General features: G+C 35.2%; 1 protein-coding gene across 1 annotated transcript in view; it reads left to right on the top strand.

Annotated features, from left to right (window-relative positions):
• The first annotated feature begins 263 nt into the window (after window positions 1–263).
• The window catches only part of LOC145695169 (protein PALS1-like), a 351545-nt gene continuing 328499 nt past the window's right edge, over window positions 264–23309 (top strand). Inside the window, exon 1 of the mRNA XM_081772126.1 lies at window positions 264–1492. Within this exon, the coding sequence (XP_081628252.1) occupies window positions 1426–1492 (67 nt within the window). The 5' untranslated portion in view covers window positions 264–1425. The remainder of the gene's footprint in view (window positions 1493–23309) is intronic.

Here is a 23309-nt window from a genome sequence, read left to right as displayed (position 1 = left end):
GCCAAAATTTAATTGAAGAACTTAATGAAAATCGCGTGACGTAATGGTCTTCTGTCATCTGATGGGTCTTTTATGAGAAAGAGAGAGAGAAAGAGTGAGAGTTATCATACGGGGAGAAGATTGTGAGTGTGAGGCTCGGCGTTCGGTTTCTGTTGCCAGGGCGACCTCTTCCTGCTCGACATAGACGCCTCGGCGCAAGAGCAATCTTCTGTATTGATCTCGTGCCAGCGAGCGCTGCTGGGCAGGGCGGACGGGTCTGTCCAGCCAGGCTCGTGAGTACAACGGGTACATCACACACCGGGGGGAAGTGCCGCTCTCCACTACTTAACGCATGTCATTAATATTGAAGAGGAAAAAAACGTATCATTTAGCTGGGAATTGTAAACGCACAAGATACGCCGAAATTGTTTTCTGGAGCAAGAATTGAACGTTTTCGTGGTGGATCAGCCGGCATGGCAATCGTCTGGAATGACAAGTGTTGAATGTGCCTTCGATGACAGTCCCTGTCCTCCACCCTACAGTGATCCTGCCGCCTGGAAGAAACTCCCTCCCTCCCCAAAGAGTACAGTTCCTGCTGGAGAAAGCTTCTGAAGATAATGGAGAGTTTCTGGTGCAATGAAGATGCAACGAAAACCTTGTTCGCTGCACCTCTTTCCACCAAAATTATCAGTGTGTCTTCCTGTCTGTTATTCTCCTTTACACCTTGCGGTGTGCATCAAGCACATCTTAACAATGCTGCACAAAACATATTCTAACAGTTCCTTCGACAAGAAGCCTTCTTTGTTTCTTTTAAAGTGATCTCCTTTTGTTAGCGCAATGATCTTTTTCCAAGTTCGTCTACACAATTCACCGTCAATTTTCAAACACGAAGAAGCTATTGACACGTGCAATTGTCTCCCCTGTCATGGATTTATGCAACAAAGTTCCAGAGAAAAGTTTCTCTATTATCAAGAAGGGGGTGTTCGCTTGGATGCTGTGACTCTTTGAGCCTCCACCCCTTTTTAAGCAACACATCCCCCAAAACATGGCGTCTTCGGCGGCAACAGTGAGTGCAGTAATTTGTGCCGTTAGAATGTAAATGCAAATCGCCTTCCTTTCTTTCTTTTTTTTTCATAATAAAAAAAAAATATTAAAAAAGGCTCATATCTGTAGCCAGCCGTGATTCCAAAGCAATGCTAACTCTCGGAGACAAGTATTGTTGCAATGGCGGCAAGCAGTGGTGGTGATAGTGATAGTACTGATGACGGAGGAGGTGAGAGTGATTTTGTAATCAGCAATTGTATCCGTGAAAATTTCTATAAGAAAAATATAATAATAGTAATTAGATAAGTGAACAGAACTTCCAGTAATACTTCCACTTTCCACTGTTACGTGTTACTGAGTCCATAATGCAATTGCTAACAAGTGGCTGTTAACTTATCCAACATGGTTGATTTAGGAGGATATGTTATAATTCTTGTGGAAACAAAGGATAAGAAAATAAAACTATACGGTAAGTACTTGTTGGTTGTTGGTTTTTATAACACTTTTATTGCCTTAGTTGCCCATCGATGAACCACAACATTAAATATCATTTTTACAACAATTCTTGAATGGTCAAGGATGTTTTTATGTTGGCATGAATCAAACAATAGATATTATTAATTAATCATATAATGTTAAGTCATTTGTTCGATATTAAATAGCTTTTACCGGCATGTTTATTACTTTAGATCATTACTTGGTAGATGGCACTAGTGGTCCATTATATTCGTTCTGCACAGTACAGCCATTATGATTTAATAGTAGATAGATTTGCCTTTTAAAAAAAGGGAAATGAATGTCGGAAAGTGTCTTAAATAAAGTCAAAAGTGTCTCCTGTTCATTATCTTCATAGCGATGGATATTTCTCTAGACGAATAACAAGAGTTTTATATATCATACTAAACTGTGTGAAAGCTACCTGCATTACAATATTTGTTGACATTAGGCTGCCGATCGTAAGACTTGTTTAACATGGGTTCGAACCCTGCTTACGGCATGGGATGTTATGTGCTGTCGTTTCACCATTCATTCTAATCGTCTTTGTTAGCCTAGAGCAGGCTTTCTCACCTTATTTCATATCACGAATCCCTTTATCGCACATCCTCTTCTCAGCGACCCCATAAGTAATTTCCGGTTTGTAATAAACTTTTTGGTTATTGTTGCTTATCACTTGCTATTGTAAATGCGTACTGGATTCATTTTGAAATGTGTTTTAATATGTAGATTGTATTTCAGCATGCAGTTATTCATCGGTTTCATTCCTTTTGTATTCCATTTTTTTTTTTTTTTTTTTAAATCCTGAGTTATCTCGGGCATTTTGTTTTGACTAAAAGTTATTATCCCGAGAATATTCCTGCTGTAATCCATATAGCAAAAACAAGAAAAAATATATAATTTGGACCTACTTTTCAGTAATATATCTATAGGTGCGGATCCAAGGGGGGCTGTAGGGGCTATACCCCCCTTGACGCTCAGATATACACTGGATAAAATGGGCTTCAATCCTGCTTTACACTGGATAAAGCTGCAACCTATGATTTAGCTCCTCCTTTCATCAAATCCTGGATCCGCCACTATATATATAAACAGCTTAACGATTCTTTAATGGTTTCAAATTTTTAAATATATTTTGCTGTATTTGACAATAAGTATATGCATAAAGACATGCCTGTCAAAATAAGAGATTAAAAAAATAATTAAAAAGAAATATTTTCCCGCTACTGGATCCTAATTATTAGGTTGATTCATTAGTTTGTGTCGTTTAGAGCCCATGAATACATTTGTTGTTTGAGGATTGAACTAATCATACAATGGATCTCCTGACGTATTTCTCTGCATTGTTCATAATCTGTTCCCAACGTTCAAACAGTTGTTGGATGCCTGTACGAAAAGAAAAAAAAAATGGCTTGAATGCATAGAAATAATCAATTAAATTTTACAGCTGCTCAACGTTTTCGAATGATGTACCACGGAGTGCATTCGACAAAAACCAAAAAAGATTAGCAGTCTGTAGGAGCTACATCTGGGGAATATTCTGATGAGGAAGAACCTTGCATTGTAGTTGCTGAATGCCAGCTGTTGTGATGTGTGCCACATGTGTACTAGCGTTGTCCATGTGGATGATGATGTCATGTCATTTATTACGTTTTTTTTCTTGGAGTACTGCATGTATACACATTAGACTTGATCACAGTATATACCAGCAGTAATAACACGAGTACGGGTTAGTTCATTGTGGATAATTCCTTACATGTCTAACCAGACGCACACAGCGTTGTCTTCTTGTGATGCAAATTCTGTGTAGCATGGTGTATTTCTTTTTTGCTTGGGCTGATTCTTTCCTTCCTCTCCTTGAGGTTCACGTAGATTCACTATTTCTCACCTACAGTAACAATACGTGAGAAAAAGGCTTGATGTTGGTGATAGTATTTACAATGGCGAATAATAAAATAATTTCATATGACAACACACTGATTCTTGTTGTCTCATTGAGTGAGTGGGACACCTATGAACCCAATTTTTGAACCTTTCCCATACTTGAAAGTATCGCACAACAGTTGCCTGTCTACTGGCCATCTCCGTGGTCAATTTCCGGATGCTTTGACGTAGGTCATGGTGGATCAAATCGTTCAAATATTCTCATCAAAGTTTGATGAGTAACCAGAACGTGGACCATCGTTCAGGTCAAAATTTCCACTTGGAACCTATGAAACCATTTCCAGGTAGTCCTTTCACCAACATCATTCTCTCCACACACTGCACAAATTTGTGTGGATGTCTCTTAGTGATGAGCAAATGCAAGACCAAGACCAAGACCCGGGTGGTCTTGGTCTTGGACATGCGGTCTTGGTCTTGGTCTTGCACTGGAACCCTCGGTCTTGGTCTTGCACACCCAGTCTTGGTCTTGCTTGCAAGTCTTGCAAGTCTTGCTTTTAAGAAATTTATGCTTTTCATAAGTAAATTTTACTCTGGATATAAGGGATAATAAATTCTACATTGCGTCAATAGTGAGGGAAATACAATGTATATTTCTGTATTTTACCTTTGTGTAAGTGTGATGATATTGTACAACATAGGCGATGACCTTTACTTTTTTTTCAATGGGTGATCACGCTTCAGTACTTATAAGATAAATAACATTTCGTAATATTTTTTCATATGTTTTAACAGATCCAATACTCCACTGGTTCCCAAACTGGAGAGGCTACCCCTGACAGTGAGACGTATGAAAGAAAACCAAGACGGCACAGATTACTGAAATACCATAAATTGCAAAATTATTTTTACACTCTAAAGGCGTCAGATTTTTTCCTTTCCAACCGCGATTAGGTCATCTTTGTATTGAACAAACTCCCAATTAAATATTGAAATTTTGTTTTATGATTCTAATATGTACTGTATGGGGCAGAAACAAGGACATTACGCAAAAACGATGAAACAATTAGACTTTCGAAATGCGGGCATGGAGAAAAAAGGAGAGAATCAGCTGGATTGAACGGAGAACGAATGTGAAGGTTTTAGAAATAGTAGCAGTAAGGGAGAAAAGAATAATTTTAGATGTAATTAAGAAGAGGACATTGGCTGAGGAGGAACTGTATTATGAGGGACGTGCTAGAGGGAGGGGGCGAAGGAGACTTGTAGTTGAGAAAGATATTAAAACAGAAAATTGCTACGTTAAGACGAAGAGACTAGCTAAGTACCACAGTCATCGAAGCTTCTCAGCTGCAGCAAGTGACCTGCCAATAATGGCAGAATAGCTATTATTATGACAATGATGATATGTTTTGCAATATTGATCAAAAAAGAGAGATAAAATTAAAATAATAATAATAATAATTAAACCTCTTAATATTTTAGAATATGAAAGGAAATTAAATTTGTGAGTTTTACGTCTCACGATTATGCCGGCTAGGCTAAAGGAGACGGTGATGATGAAATATGAATGGAAATGGTGGAAAGAAGAAAGTGGGAGGAAACGGTGAACCCCGAGGAAACCCACGCACACGGTGTTTGTCCACCACAAAGTTCACTTGGCGGGGGCTGGGATCGAAGGCTGGACCCCAAGCACCAGAGGTGAACGCTCTACCACTAAGCCACCGCGGCCCCAATATTTTAGAATAATTTGAGTGAAAACTGAAAACGACTCAACTGTCTATGTCTTTTGTGTAAACTCAATTTATATAAATACTTTTTACCTACATTAGAAATACATAATAACGGCATTAAATTTCAAGTTATTTGAAATAAGTACGAAATTACTCTCAGTTGTGAATATAGATTATTTATTGTTGTATAATGTTATATCGTTGAATCCTAGACATGCCGTATACCTAAGGAGGCTATAAGTTATATTGATAAACAATTATTCAGTAGACCTGTCGCTATTTCTCGTAGACAATAGCTTTTATTGCCCCTTAATTGCTTTATTACCTAACGACTTTCGATGTCAATATGGCCGTGTCGGCCTTGGGAAGTTTTAGGGGGAGGTGGTTTTATTACCCTGTTTGTTAGGTGGTTAGACGGGTTCCTGGAAAAGGTTGAGTGTTAGGAGGGATGGAGTAGTTTCTAGAAAAGAGGTTGAAGGACATGATTTTGATAGGGTTGTTTCTAACAGCTATGCTATGATCAAATTAATTATTCTTTTATTTGTATTTCTTAATAAATTAGTCGGAACAATTGTACTGGTTCGCTTGCTAAGCAAGCTCCTTATTTATTGGATCGTTTGCTAAAGCATACTCTGCTTATTTATTGGATCGTTTGCTGTGCAAACTCCTTATTTATTGGATCGTATGCTAAAGCATACTCCATAGAACAATCTCTGATTGTGATTATATTAATTAATTCTCTTAATAAATTAATCGAAACATCTTATTTTACGGATTGCTTGCCCTGCAAGCTCCTTATTATTTTTTCCCAAATCGTATGCTAAAGCATACACGTTGTTAAATTTGATTGTGATTATATATTAATTAATTTGACCATTTGCATAGCAACTTGTATTTTGATGAATCGTATGCTAAAGCATACTCGTTGTTAAATTTGATTGTGATCATATTAAAACGGTGGAGGGAATAAACTTTATTCATGCGGGACTTCTTAATTTGACGGATCGTATCTTTATTTTCTCGAACACTGTGTGAGCATACTAGAAATTTCGTGTATAGAATATGTATACTGCGGTACGATAAGCATTGCTGATACATATACAGAGCGTGGTTCTTGTACGTCTTTTGCTGGTGAACTTAAGACATGAACTGAACTTTTCGCGCGCTTTTTGGAAACTCGTTGGGCAAGAGGGAAAGATGGCGTTGTTGGGTAACAGGTGCGTGTTAAAACATGAAGACAAATACAAAGGAAAACCGACGACACGTTTAGTATACATCACAGAGTGCCGACAGCGTAATAAAAACAAGTTTGGCGCCAGGGTAGTTGAACACAAGACATTGTCGGCGAAGAATACAAAGAAGATTGAGGTTGTGGCAGGTAAACATGTTGAATCATGCCCCTTTGCTAATTGGTAATAAAAAGAAGTTTTGCGCGGCAAATGATGAACACGTGATTACCTTGTGGCTATGAAAATACTTTAAATACGGGCTATAGCGGAAAATATATATAGAGACACCATGCATCTCTTTGAGAAAGAAGAACGCTACGAGGTTAACACTGAAGCAATATCCGATGCTGAAACAGAAATATACGAATCATCGTCAGATGATGAATATGATTTTGATGCAATAGATTCACCAGTGCTAACAACAGTTTCACCAACGCCACCGTCATCACCAGCAGTATTATCAAGAACATCACGATTTTGGGGTTTAGATTGTTGTTGTAATAGTCAAAAGGTGGACCGTGAATGTATAAAGAAGGCTATTGAAAAATGGGATTTCAACGATACATTAATATGCGATGGATGTAGAGAAGGATCCCCTCACGATTTTGCGCATGATTGTATGAATGTACACCCAGAGTCATTGGAAACCCGTGCATGGAGTATTATTGCAAGTCCTAGTGTTGAAGAAGATGTGTTTTACTTGTATGCAAACACCCATATTATTGGAATATTAACAAGAGAAAAATTCTATGAAACGTATGTGGAATTATTAAGTGATACAGACTATCTTCCGGAATTACTGGACATTTTCATAAGAAAAGACAAACGGAAAGCGAATATTTCAGATTGAGAAAATGTATTCGAATAGAGTTAGTGTTTCATGTGTGTTATGCAGTGATGAAAACATTAATGTGAACTGTGTATTAAAAACTATAAAAGTATACTTACGTAACACCAATCCAATTGAATGCATGGAATGCAAGTTAAATCTTCCTCATGATTGTACTCATCTTCATAATACTGGAACATTTGCAACGAAGTACTTATCTCTTGATAAAACTCTTAGTGAACTTTTTGAAGTTTTTGAACAAGAACATAGTGAAATCTCATTTATATGGTTTATGCGTAAAATTTGTGATCTTTTAAAAAATACAGAATTTGTTGGACAGATTATTCCGTTTTTCATTTATCACACAAATGAAATTTCACCATGTGTAAATCAATATATTATCGATATTCAAGGTTTTAAAATGTCTGATAATGAATTTATCATTCGTGAGTTTTGTTTAACTGCATGCGATGATACAGTAAATTTCCATTGCTTGGTAAAATCACCAATAGATTATAATTTATTATCATTAGGGTGTCAAAAACAAATTGATTGGTTAACTTTAAATTTACATGGTTTGAAATGGAATAGCAAAACTGGATATACTGTATCATGCATACGAAACCTTGTATATCAATTATGTTCAAAGAATTCATCCTTTTATTGTAAAGGTTTAGAGAAATCTCTTTGGATTAAAAGAATATTTGCATTAGATAATGTTATTGATTTAGAAACAAAACATTGTCCACCATTAAGTGAATTATGTGGAAACACATTTAATGATTATTGTAATTTTCATACAAATATTGTAAAGAAATCAGGATGTGCATATCGTAATGCACAACAGTTGAATTATTGGTGGAAATATGAAAGATCTACAGCATTAACTAATGCATTATCAAGATTGTAATGATTTTCTTAGGAATTGTAAATAAAATGCAGGGATGTAAGTTTAAAAAAAATTTTATTGAAAATTTAAGAAAAAAAAATTGTATATATGATAAAAAAAAAATAAAAAAAAATTGTAAACATATAATAAGAAAAAATAAAAAAAATAAAAAAATTATTTCTGTTTTCTTTTTTTAAAAAATTTGTTCACATGTTTATAAACGATATCATCATTCTTTTTCAAATTTTTCTTGTTAAACATTTTTAAACACTTTTGAAATGATTGAGTGCGGATAATATGATGCAAAAAGAACAACACAAAATACCCGCACAAGACAGAATTATCATGTTGATATTGATGATTATTCGTAAAGTACATTTTAGTATTTTTCGACAAAAAGTTTTTTATTTCTTTGGGAATGTCCATAGCAAGACTGTCAAAGTAGTACCCATGTTTTTTCTTATTGATGTACACTGCGACCCAGTGGGAACCAGCAGAATCAGATGTATCAAGATTAATCACAAGTGCAGCAGGAGGTTCTACCGTTACAGGAAGTCTGTCAATAGGGTAAATTCCAGTAACACTTGCACCAGTCACTTTATCACTTAGTAACACTTTTAACAATTCGTCACTATACATGATGAAGATTATTATTTTTAATTGTAGTAGGTATGTAACTATCACTGTTATTCACATGTAAGACATAGTCATACACTTTTACATATTCACTATACAGTAATGCTTCATGAACACTGCACCTATATTGTCCGAAACGATGCTTATTATGTGCACACCGATGAACGTGAAAACTTAATGCAGTATACTTTGGACAGTTTATTTCTTCTAAATTTGTAACTTCTCTTTGAAGAATTTCTTGAAGAAAACACTTTCTATTTATTCCGTAGGTATATATTGTTGTAGTATTTGAACAATATGATTGAAGTATTTCCTTAAGATGGGAATATTCTACATCGCCTTCGTGCCAGGTAATGCCATACACATTCTCACCTAGATATTTGTTTGTACTTACGATCGGCTCAGCTAACTTATTTAAAGGAAATGGTGGTTTAAAAATCCAATTTTGGAAAAAGGGAACGTCAGGATTTACAATGGCTAATTCTTTTACAATAAAGTCATCTTCGTTATCATGATACGCCGAGAAGTGTACAACAACCCTCATCCTACTCAACTGAATAAATTAGAAGGTGTTATCAGTATAAATATTTCTATCTTTGTCTACTTGTGCTAAAGAATCGAATTGTGCGTACACAATGCATGTAACAGGTTCAGTTAAAGTTTCTGAAAATGATACTTTTAAATTTACAGGGGAATCGCGTACCACATCCCACGTGTTGTCGTCTAAAGTTCCTGTTGGAGATAGAATAAAAGCATACAGAGCATATCCGTTTGGATACTCATCAAGAGTAACAGTATGGGAATAATTTTGATAATATATACCAGTACCTGAAATCAAAGTATAGTAACTTAGAAGATATAAATTGTTATTAAAATCAGGAGTGAGGGGGTTGGGAGGAAATGATTTTGAGCCGACTTGTAATTGCAGTTTGTTAACGTTAAAGTTTCGAAATTCAAAGGGATTAAGATGTGATTTCCCATTGAAGGCTGTGTTGGAGATGAAACCAATAACCAGGCCTTTAGGAACATTACCCAGGAAAAGATTATCAATGTTGTAAGACTTTACTTGTGCAGGTATAGTATAAGATCTTGTCTCCACTCTCGTCAGAGGTAACTTGGCCGTTTCCGAACCCATTCGTGTATTTAATTGCATAGCTAAATCTGCAGCTACATCAATACGTCGTACATGAAGAATAACTTCCTCAAGTGCAACTTTATAACTTGTATTTTCAGGAGACATTAAGCAAAAATTATCTTTACTACGATGTAGTTTTACACGTAAACTTACTTTGTTAGGAAGCATACGATCTAAACTTACAATATCAGTATGAAGACGTCCATACATTTCAAAAGATTTACTATTTTTCACCTTATTAGCACGTTTTTGAAAACCAGCATTTGTATTATCTAATTTATTAAAATTTTTTGCAGTATCTTTATGCCACAACCCACATGCTAAATGTGTTTGAGAAGCATCATAAGAATAATTTAATAATGTTTCAATGTATGCACGATAAGGATAAGATCCTGATGAAGAACTAATTAATTTATCATTTAACGAAATATCAATTTGACTAAATAAAGAATGTAAGAAATTATTTACTGGTGCAACAGTATCATCATTAGCTAAAGTTGTACCATCAGCTTTAGTAATTTTACAACGTACATAAAGATATAGATATGCAGGATGAATAAATTCCCCTGTTTCTCCTGGAATAACAAATTCAATAGGTCCTTCTGAGGTTAATGTGGAAATAGGACGATATTCAGCATTTGTAGTTGCTTCAATAGCTGTTTGTGTCATTGGTATAGAAAAGAAATCAAATTCATTGGTACAACATTCAAAACTACTTGAATTTAGGAGCGCCATTATGAAAAGATGTCGTGTATATGTTTACGTTTTGTTGGTGGTCCAAACTTTACAATTGCAGGAGCTTTCCTCTTGCGTGACCGTCTCTTGCCGTTACCAGTTAGCAACTGCCCAACTTTATTAATTGCTTTTGTCTTTAAACTATTACCAGCTTCTTTTACACGCGCACGAACAGATTCTTTAAATGGTCGATTTTCTAATACATCACCCGCAACTTGCATACCGGTTTGTAATGCTTGACGTCCTACAGTTTTTGCACCTTGTTTAAGAAATGGTAAAGCAAAACGAAATAATCCTTTAAAGAAACTACCTATACCATGTCCCCTTTGATATACAGGTCCTGAAAAATATGGTATTCCGCGCCCACGGTGATAAGTAACACGTCTTGCTCTCATCTTTTTTTTTCTATAATTATTATTTAGCAGATGCAGGAGAGCGTTTAAAATGTAGTGTTACGGTCAGTGTCCCAGAACGAAATGGCAAATTTCGCCCTGCATGATCTTTTAATAGTATTTCAATTGTGTTAAAACAAAATTTTGCAAGTGGCATATAATGAATATCTTCAAAGGTAATTGTTTGAACTTTTCCGTATTTAATATCAGAGATTGTTGCTATACGTAATAATGGTGCTTTTGTATCACCTAAAAATTGATATTGTATAATATCTGTATATATAAAAATTTGATGTGGATATCCGATATCAACATATGGTTGTTTGAATCCACGAGATTCTTTAACAAGATCTGATTTTTCAGAAAAACCTAATTGTAAAGCTAATGTAGGCGACAATGTCACTGATTCTACACGTTCATCACATTCAACATGCACAACATTTGAAAAACTAAATTTTATAAAACTTGATATTGCGTTTAATTCCTCTAGTAAATGATGAATGGATGGATAATATCCAACAAGAATTTTACTTTTCATAGGTTCTGCATTTTTAAATTTGTACCATATAACATTTTCACCTTCAGTAACATTATAACATGTTAATGGAATATGTACTTCACTTAATCCTACATACCAATCGGATTCTGATAAACGAATATTATTTTTTAATTGATTAATAAAATGTGTTGGACTATTTGTAGGATATACATCTGTACTAGCATTTGAAACTAGTGTAATGTAAAAACTATCATCAATACTTTCAGAAATCATTTTCGTTTAAAGTGAAGTGTTAGGTTTGAAGTTCCAAAACGAAATGGTAATTTTAACCCGTGTTCATCTTTTAAGTTTACTTCTATCGTATCAAAATATTTCTTTTCAACTTTAACATAATGTGGTGAGTGAAACACAAAAGATTTTACATGACCGTGTTGTACATTATATACACTAAGTTTTCGAACTAATGGTCCTATATTTTGTTGTTGTTTTACAATATCAATGCAAACATTAATTGTATTGGGAATATTATAATCTAAATCACATTGAAATTTTCCACGTGCTAATATTAAATCAACATTTCTAACTTTTGTGTATATAACTTTTTTAACATCATGCGTATTTTCATTAATAAATCCAAAAATGTGTTGTAATCCTGGTGTAACACCAATCATACATTGATCTTCTAATTTCAAAGAATGTTTAATAACAATTTGATTTTTATTTTTTAAATAGTGTAACATACGAGCATTTTCAGGAATTAATTGTAGAATAGATTCAATTGATGAATAATATCCAGGTGTAATTGGAACATGGTGGCGTTCAACTTTACCATCGATAACACTAGTAATTATAATTTCTTCATTTTCACCAACATTGTAAAAACTCCACGGAATATTAATTTGTGTTAATGCAACACCCCATTCCCCATCACGTAAATCAATAGGTTGTGCCAATTTAACTCGAAATGATGATGTTGTATTATTATCAAAAAGATTGCTACTTGCATTTGAAGGAAGAGTAACGTAAAAGTCGTGTGTAAAGTTCGAATTCATTTTGCAGACTGAATAGAATCTGATCTAATCCACGAATTCATACTTGATGGATATCCTAACCATTTTACATACATCCACCCATTTTTACGTTTCAATACTTTTTCAATAAGATATGTTTTCTTTGAATTTATAATTACTTTTTGTAATTCTTCTGCATAAAATATTCCTTTAATTTCCTCACCGTTCCAATCTTTTAATTTGTAAGTGACAGGATCTGACTTTATACATTTGTCAACAATAAATATTTCTTGTGACCATTTAGGTAAATATCCTTTTTCTAATTTATGTTTATACTTACTAACACGAACATAATCACCCGAACTAAATTTGCAAGTTATATTTTTCTTATTCTTTTTATTTCCGTATAATGTTTCCCACACTTGATTCACATTGGAATCATTTACTTGTGCAGGTGCCATTTTAATACTTGAATGGTATGAATGATTATAATTTTTTACAATTTGATCTAATACATTAATATAACGATAAGTATTCTTTGCAGTAAAATAACGATACAATCTTTCTTTTAATGTACGTATAAAGCGTTCTGCTAACGCACACTTAATTTCGGAATGAACACTATAATGATTAATTTCATATTCTTTAAACAATTGTTTTACATGTCGATTATAAAATTCACCACCTAAATCTGTTTGTACGTTAAACACAGGTAGCTTGAAATTTTTAAAAATTTTTGTTATTGCTTTTACCATTTCAGGACCTTTCTTTGTTTTTAACGGAACACAATATGCATAACGTGAAAAAATGTCAATACAGCATAATATATATTTATAATTATTATTATACATTGCAATATTTTGCATATCTGCTAAATCCATTTGTAATGTTTCATTTGGTGCACTAACATAATACTTTTTACGTTCAAAAACTTTACGAGCTGGTGCATGTAATGTATAAGCATCTTGAGAAGCTAACCATTTTTTAATTTTCTTTTTAGATAACTTTGTTTTGCGTTGTAATGTTTGTATACTTGATAAAGAATCAGGATTTGAATAATCATAATATATTTTTGATAATTTTGTCATTTTACATACTATATTCTTTCCAATGTTTAAATAAATTAGCTACTACTGCAGGACTAGGAGATTTTCTTACTTTACGAATACGTTGTCTACTACTACTACTACTACTTTTCACTTTTGATGCTGGCGTGCTAATAGGTGTACCAATAAATTCTTTAGGAACATTAAGATCTTCTAATAAATTTTTAAATTCATGAATACCTATAGGATTTCTTGAATATTTTCTTGTACGAACAACATCATTTACTAAATCTATAATATTTGAACCTGGTATTGTTTTTTCATGAATACGTACTGTACCAGACTTATCCCACTGAATTTTATTACAACTTGTCAACTGTTTTAATAATAGATCTGTTTTCCTACGAAGTGTTTTCGGTACTGATTGTAAAATGTCTGATACAAATGGTAAAATAGAAGTATTGCTATCTTGTTTGGAAGTTGTTGATGATGATGATTTTTCTTCTTCTTGAATGATAGGTAAAGTAATAGGTTTATGTGAAGAAGATGTATACTGTAAATAACGATGCAAAGCTTGTTGATATAATTTCCACTTTTGTTGTACACTAAGATCACGACGTTTTAAGATGTTATTCATTTCTTCATCTAAACGTGACTGATGTGAATCTATGGATTTAAGATTCGATTGAATTTCATGTACGGCATTTTCAGGAACTAAAATCATTTTACGTAATTCTGACATACTTAACGACTAAAAATACTGCTTCCCACTGCTGCAAGAAGTGGTCCCAAGATTAACGGTAAAAGAGCACCACCTTTCTGTAGTAACAACTTTTTCTTTTTATTCAATGCAGTACGTTGCTGAGATAGAGCACGTAAGATCTTTTTATGTCTACGTAAACGTTGCTTCTGACGAGAATTTAAAGGGATGTTTCCTTTTATTGTGTTCTTAGCTACTTGAGATATTGTTCTTATTAAATCCCCTGAAGCATTTTGTAAAATTTGTTTTCGTTTGGTATTCTTGCATTTGCACAGTGCACGGAGCGTGCTGTAGTGTTGTTTCACCTTCAACATCTTGATGCAGACTAAACAAAAATTTCTGTATGCATGTCTTTTACGTTAGCGTACACATACATGATTTCATTCGGAAAAATATTTGTACGTATTCGCAATGCATCGTTTGTTTTTTGTGTCAAGTCAAATAATAAATAAGTGTGAGGCTCTCGTGTTACTTCTTCGAACACACTCACGACTTCTTTACTATACCGAGGCATAATTTGCCTTGCTAAATATTGTATTTGTAATTTATCACGTGGATTTTTAAATACTATAATATAATGTGCATTTAAACTAATATCACGTGCATGTTTTCCTTTTGGAAATAAATTTTGAATAATAAATATTACAGTTAACTTTTTGTGATGTGCATACTTTGTAAATAAATTAGCAACATCACCATTAGTTTCTGACATTAAATCATCAAGTATTAATAATGAATTTTCTTTGATTTCAAAATTATTCATGTCAGGTATTCCCTCTACAAAACGTATTTTTGCATTTGCATCTAATTTTGGTATTACTGCACCATAACACCAAACAATATCATTAAACTTTATACTAAACATTTGATCATGTTCATTAAGTAAACGATTTACAAAACAAGTTTTACCAGCCCTTGAAGGACCAGCGATTAAAATAGTAGAGGGATGTTGAAACTTTAACATCTTGTAATCAAATGAATGCATACAATAGAGACTCTGCTTTATATACACACTCACACTCACACATTGAATTTTAATATTTTCACAATCATTGATTGTTCGGAGTATACATAGTAATGAAATGGATAAAAAAAAGTCACTGGGATATAAGATTAAAGCTGAAGTGACTAGTTTATACATTGTTTGCACAGCAAACGAAAATATAAAAAGAATAAAATAAATTAGGAATAAATTAAATAAATTAGGAATAAATTAAATAAATTAGGAATAAATTAAGAATAAATTAAAAAATAAATATTTTTACAATCGATGATGGTTCGGGATTTCATTACACGAAAGAGACACGCATACAAGTCACATTCACTCATTCGTGGGCCTATAACCGTAAGGTACACTTGCACGTTTTCGTATTGGTTCATCGTCGGTCATGTTAGGTTCGTCAATCCGTTTTCGTTTTTTGTTGACCTCACGGTGTGTCTTTGTCTCTCTACAGCTAAAGATACGGAACCCCGGTCTACGAACGATGCTATTTGGGTTTTCTATTACTGTGGACTCTAATTGTCCAGACACTAATTTATAGAAACTCTCAAAGTTAATTTTCTGAGAGGTCCTATCATTTAGTGTTATCCCCCTAATTTTGTATATATGCCGAACATCCCCTTGGGCGTTTGTTAGCCGCATTGCATAATTTTTACAGCCAAGACCAATAAAGGTTGTAAACTCCCAACCTTCAGGAATTTCATTCGTTAGATCACCCAAATAGTTTCCGAGCGGTAACAAGGGTTCCTCATCTTTTTTCTGTAAGTACATGATACTGTCAGTGTCACAGTAGATTACTCTGTCAGGTCCTACAGTCGTCAGTAGTTCGTAAAGTCTAAGTCTAGCCCACGAAGTAATAAATGCGGCTAGTATCACATTGGAAAACTCCAACGGAACGTTTTCATTTTCAATGTCTCTGTACGTGAGAATGAGATGGTCATCATCAATTGGCACCACACTTTGAATTTCATACCTTGCCGTAGTTAAATACCTAAGAAAGGTAACCTCATCACTAACGATTATACTCTGCGACATGTCTGTGCGTTGCCCCCACTTACCATACAATGAATTGAGGTATAGCTTTGCACATTGCCTCAATCCCGGGTTCATCCTAATATTGTCATAATTTAATCGTATGCCTTCATGGGCATAATATTCTTCGATATATTTTTGTTTGTCTTCTTCAGTGGTGCAGTAAGCAGGAAAACCAGAGGCTTCCTGCTTCATCTGAAGGAAGGAATTCACGTAGGTCCCGAACAGCCCTCCTGAATTCCCCTCTTCAGGATCTAAAAGTTCAAATTCCCATATCTCATGTATATCGATTATTTTGTAACCTTTTTTAAGAGCAAGGTGTAACTCTGGTGTACAAAATGTTCCTGTGAGAGCACACTCAGCATCGCTATGGGTACATTCGTTAGTGTTTTCTTCTTCCATGCATGTGCGGCAGAGGCCGAAAAGTAATCGACCTCCCGCAACGTATGGTAAGATCGGAAAGTAGAGGTCCTTTGGAGGGACGATTGTGCATTTGACTACACCGTGAATACTTTCCACATCTGGAAAGTCCGGTCCCGTGTGAATCTTAGGTGATTTAACCGGCATAGGTTTACGTGCCATCACCCAAGGGTATAACGATGTTACATCGGCGTAGGAAATTCGCTCATCACTCGCACAATTGACGTAGGAACGAAAGACCTCCGTGCGACCACCGTTGTAACAGTTCTTAGGAATAAGAAAATCAGGTAGATTAGTACAACGTTCTTGAACAAACTTTTGCACTTTCTTATCCGTCTTTACCTTATTGTCCCAAGAACATTCCCATATTTCGTATAGGTTTACACCTATACTTTTCAGGTACCTACGGCGGCGCATGGTTTGCTCATATCGTTTCTCCATCGTATTGTACGAGTCCTGGGCATCGTGCAAAACCGCGTCACGGTTAAAGGGGAAGCAAAGGCGGCAGGCATGGAAATAACACCCGTAAAAGTCGAAGGCAGCGTTGAGTCCTTCGTGCCATCCATCGACCTTGTACCTACCAATATACTTTTCCCCACCTCTCCTAGCATGCTGGATTTCTATCCCTAATTGGTCTTCCATATACATAAGCCATTGCATAGCTTTTGTACTATACTTGGTCTTATGATGAAATCCCAACGCGGGAATGATAGGAATAGTATTCTCCGGTAAGTGCAAGGTACGATATGTCCGCATTGCAAGACTTGCAATGGTAGATGATGTTATGAAACATTGCAAACCCTCCGTTTTCTCTTCGATGATAGCGCTAAACTTAATGACCGCTTCTGTTAGAATTCTAACATCATTCTCACAATAAGCCAGCATATCCCTCTGCAGGTTAAACTCCTCGCCACTTTCCGCACGTTCTTGGTGCCAGGCTTCCAGTTGTTTTCTTTCTTCTGTGCTTCGCCCTTCAGGGTCATAGTACTCAATCGGAGGGTAGGGACCAACATAATTTTGATTTTCTTCAGTATTGAATAAATATGGGAAATCTCCCTTCTTTAAATTTTGACTAAGGCCTAACGTTTTTGGTAATTTGGATAATTTGACACCAATATAAAGGAAAGAGTCGCGGAAAAAGATACGATTACCTATGCTGATATTAAAAATCTTTTGACCCTGAATAAGGACACTGGGTACAATATGCTGGTCTTCTATTAGAGTTCTAAGACAGAAGAGACCATCGTAGCGACTACCATTATGCGCGATTGCCACGATTTTCTGAAAGACAGGACGCTCTACTAACACATGGTTAATAAAAGCCGTCATTGTCTTAAAAGAAAACGAACGATTTCCAACATTGTCACCGCACGTTTTACAGGGCTCATCGATACCTTTTCTTATACAGGCGTGACAAACATGACGACAGCACACCAGTACAACTTCGTGTTCCCTTTCACCGCGCTCATTCGGTGCCTTCAACATCGTCTCTACATCATAGGTTATGTACATAAACCTTTTCGTATGAAGAGGTCGCTGTCTCTGAACAAAACATGTATGGTTTGTATCAACATATGCGCGGCACGTTGAACAAAAATGTTCACCACACATGTGATCAGATTTTCGACCTCTCTTATCAAAGATGACGCCGCAATTGATGCAGAGCTTTACATTTTCACATACAGATCTAGCCGATTTATTAGGTGTCAGATGATTATTAAAGCATTCACCTTCAGCAAACTCTCTATTGCATACATTGCATTTAATTCTGTTCGCAGTATAATCGCGTTCGTGAGTATGTTCGCAATAAGTACAACGAGTTTTACACTTGTGTGCACGTGACCTTTCATCATAAGCTTCCAAACAATAATAACAATACTTTCGTGCCTTGAGGAAAGTTCTAATGTTACGAATGGGTTCGAAATGACCAATAGTGTTACCTCTTCGATAAAGGATAAAAATCTTATTTTCTGCCGGTTCTCCCGGGTAACGTACTATATATTCCCGGTTATTCTTTTCATGCTCCTCATAAACTACGATTTGATATTCCCCTTTCAAATATGTTTGAAAGAGCTCCAGATCGTAAAAGTCACAACCTTGCTTACTTTCAACGTTAACCCCTGCCATCTCGCAGAGAACTTCTGCTTTAAGAAGCCATGTATCGGAGTTTTCTCTTTTTAAATTATACAAATCATCTTTTGTACCGTGGAGCTTTACTTGGCCCCATACAATGGCCATAGGGAGACAGTAAATATTTCTATTTTCAATACGAATTAATCGTTTTTCTAAGTAATCTTGATATTTTGCATATTTGTCAACGGCGCTCGATGTAGTATTTCTTCCCTGGCCGTGCATACTCTCAGCGATATTGAATCGAAACAATAGTTCTTGCCCCAAAAGGAACACTTCATTCGAATTTAATACACGTTCGATTGAAGTGAGGACTGTCCTAGCAGAGAAATTGCCCTTTCTTCTAAATGGAACGTACACTGGTTTGTTGTTGGTACTATTACTACTCTCTATGTATAAGCCAATGTAGTCCGAGGGGCGTGCATTGGAGATCACATGTTCCAACGCAAAATTAACTAAGCTTTCGATATAAGCCTCTGGGTTATTAATATTCCTTTCATCACCCACAGGTCTGACGGCAATTTCATGTCCCGTAAGATGAAACTTACGAAACCTTTGTCTGCTTTCTCTTATAACTTCGAAATTACTATTTCTTTGATTATCCCCGCCATTATTATTATCACTACCACTACCACCTGTACTACCACTATTAGGACTACTAATAGTACCAGTTGTACTATTGTTGTTGTTTATGTTGCCATGTCCAACCATTGCTGGAACATTGGCATATGACGGGTTAGGCTGAGGAGTAAAAATCATTTGGTCCCCATAGTCATGATTATCCTGTACACAGTATTCAGGCGGATTGTATACAGGATTTTCTCCCTGGACTTGTTGCGTGGGTATAACCACAGCATTGTCCTCGTTTTGAACCAAACTCCTCATTTCTTCAGCTGGTATTTCATCGGAATTTTGAGTGCCAATCCCATTTACTTCATCCAAGAAAGCTAAATCTTCATTTGTTAATTGATATAGATTATTAGGACTCAAGTTATGATTTTCTTGAGGGGGCATGACTATGGCATTATTTGTGGATGGGATTAAGCACGGTTCCGAAACAAAGCGCGTGCCAAAATCAAAAAAGTCCGATAACTCTGTATCTTTTATCCTATCCACCTGACCTTCCCCACATGATAATAAATAAAAGAGTTTTGACTGCGCCGATTCGTAAGTATCACATGTACGGAAAAATCCATACAAAAATAAATCTAATATATCAGCACTGCTTACGCAGTGCTGGAGAAGTAATGTATCATTACCTTCGAAGGCACGAAGGGCGCGTAGGAGTGCATCGCATCTCCCCGAGCCCCGATATCCCAGCCTGTTCAATTCCATGATGGCTTTCCAGGTACTGAAGACCCTCGGGTACTCGTTGAAACCGCGCACCAATTCCTGGAGATAAATTTCATCAACCATATTCAATTCTTCGGACGGGCAGAAGAAATCCATCTGAAAGAAATAAGACAAAAAAAAAACTATTTTGAGTTATCAAGTTGACGTTAATATATCAGTTGAATATAAAAGAGAGAGAGCACATTCAATTACTTTCAACCTATAGTTATATTTTAATGATATGTAAATAAAAAAAAGCATTCACTTATTTTCAATCTATAGTCAAATAATGATATGTAAATAAAAAGCATTCACTTATTTTCAATCTATAGTCAAATAATGATATGTAAATAGAAAGCATTCACTTATTTTCAATCTATAGTCAAATAATGATATGTAAATAGAAAACAATTTGTTCAATTTATGAAAAAATCAATAAAATATATTCACTTATATTCAGATGTAATCTATTCTTTTAAAATATCCAGACACAATAAGTCTCTCTCTGTTCATTAATATTGGTTAAATACAGCTCAAATATGTATAATTTCTTTCTTTTTTTAAAAAACAATAAGTGAAGAAATACACACCTTTCAAGCCTCAGTTGTTCGTTCACAAAACCAAAAAAAGAAGAAAAAATGTCGACACTGTGTCGCTGTAAGTCTAAACAAAAATGTCTGGGTATTCTATTTGTGCTGCTACCACCACTCAAGGTTCGGCAAAGCTTCAATGTCTGGAATACAATAGGCTTGAATCAATTTCTTTATACTTTATTTAATAGTATTAAAACTATATAGTTAATTAATTAAGATGCGCTAAAGCTTGTCCTTGATCTTACACGTACGCTGCCGTGAAAGGAAATGATACCCCTACACACCAAATGCATGTTATATCGTGTCCTATCATGTATTGCACAACCACTACTACTAGTGACACCTATCGGCAAAAGTCATAATTAAAGATTAGTTGTGCGTTGAAAGTCCCGCAGTGCTGACGCGTGTGCGACAAAGTTCCGTATATTTCTTAGGTGAGTATAGTATATATGTTTTCAATGTGTAATAAACCATAGCACATATTTGTATATTCTGTTGGTCTTAATATTCTATCAAAGTATAAGTAAAACTATTGGGTTAAATAAGGAATATAAACCCATGTCTTTCAGTTACAAGCAAATATTTACTTAAGTGGTGCGGTACCACATCATTTCTGGGATATGAACCCCAGTCTTTCAGGGGGATAACCCCCTCTACTAGTACTGCTGCATATATTTACATTGAAATCCTAGTGCCAAAAAAGACGGGATAAAACCAAAATCTCTCACTGCAAAAGACGGCATTACTCTTAAGGACGGGTATACCCCCTTTTCTCTACGCAAAAAAGAATGCATTCAGTAATTGAAAAGTTGTGAGGGGGAATTCACTCCGGGCATAGTGTCCCCTCTTCTCCACGCAACAGAGCGCGTTCACTATTTGGAAAAAGTTATGAGGGGAAATTCACTCCGGGTATAGCCCCCCTTTTCCTCCACGCAAAAGACCGCGTTCACACTGCATTGGATTCTCTTTCTGCATCCCTAACAAAATATTTCGTATTTCATTTCATTTTTACAAAGCCAATATTTATTTTTTCTCAGTCATTACCTTGCTTAATATAGAGTTAGTATGTACAAAAACCATGTGACTACCATATGATTAAGATTCTGAATACTGCATCACATGTTTAAATACGCAAGTTCATTTTTCAAATATATTCCCAACACTTCTCACTCAATTATATTCGTTTATTCGTCATGTCTTGGAAAAAAAAAACCGTTTCAGTATTCACTACGTTTCGTGATAAACAACCCATTCTAATACGAAATCAAAGGGAGAAGTCCACTGTTATGATCCAAAATGAATCAATGAACGTAGTTCTTTTCTTTCGAGTCTAACTGTGGGAAAGAAAAGTCTACACATTTACGTAAAATTGCAATATTCACATGTATCTTGGAAAATTGCATCCACTACAATTGAGAACTCTTTATATAAGTACATTTTTCAGTATGAAAACACATTAAAACACTTTTTCGCGGATCTAAACACTTTTTGTTCACTTCTGAACACTTTGTGAATACATCTGTACACTTAATACTGACTGATTTTCTAAATATTAGGGATACAAGCAGGACAAATGTCTATCTTTTCTGTTGAACTTTATTATTTTACACTAAACAATATATTTTGAACATTATCTGTAGTAAATATTGAATATGTATCTGTTCTAAAAGTGTTCTTTATGTGTAAATTGCTTATTTTCCGAATAGACATCCCAATATGAATACATATTCACGACAAATCATTCAGACACAATGTATTTATATAAAATCTACCATCAAAAATATTGGACAGTACGCAATTCTGTTTAATCACAATTTCAGTTATAAAGATTCAAAGAAATTGCACACTTGATTTTTTGCCGTAAAGTCCATCAGTGGCGGTTCTTAAGGGATGTCACCACGCATTTCTAAAACTATAAAGTATCTCATTGGCGGTTCTTAAGGGGCATCACCATGCATTTCTAAAACTATAAAGTATCTCATTGACGGCTCTTAAGGGATGTCACCACGCATTTCTAAAACTATAAAGTCCGTCAGTGGCGGGTCTTAACGGATGTCACCACGCATTTCTAAAACTATAAAGTATCTCATTGGCGTTTTCTTAAGGGATGTCACCACGCATTTTTTCTCTAAAAAAGATTAACACTGCCAAGATATTTTTCGTGTCCCCCACATATTCTTAACTATAATATAATAATGCTAATTCCATTCTTCACTCTTTCCTGTGGTTAACTTGTCCAAAAACGCAACCGAAACGGAATCAAAACTCAAACATAGTCTTCAAACAATTTAAAAAAAAAAAACAAATATTTCGTTCCTTCGTGCTGACCGTTCAGGAAGCTAGCTTTTCCGGTGTTGGTAAACCCACTGTTTGGTAAACACGAAAAGCAATATAAGTCAAACGCGGTTCCCTCAGGTTTGGGGGGCTATGCACCCATGTATGCTTCCCCTCGGTTTTCGATAAACACATAAGGCGTTATAAGTCACACGCGGATCCCTAAGGTTTGGGGGGTT

The sequence above is a fragment of the Thermobia domestica genome, chromosome 9, assembly GCF_964235325.1.
Source record: "Thermobia domestica chromosome 9, izTheDome1.hap1.1, whole genome shotgun sequence".
Taxonomy (NCBI): domain Eukaryota; kingdom Metazoa; phylum Arthropoda; class Insecta; order Zygentoma; family Lepismatidae; genus Thermobia; species Thermobia domestica.
Note: the sequence above shows the minus strand (reverse complement) of the source record. Positions and strands in the feature narration are given on the sequence as shown.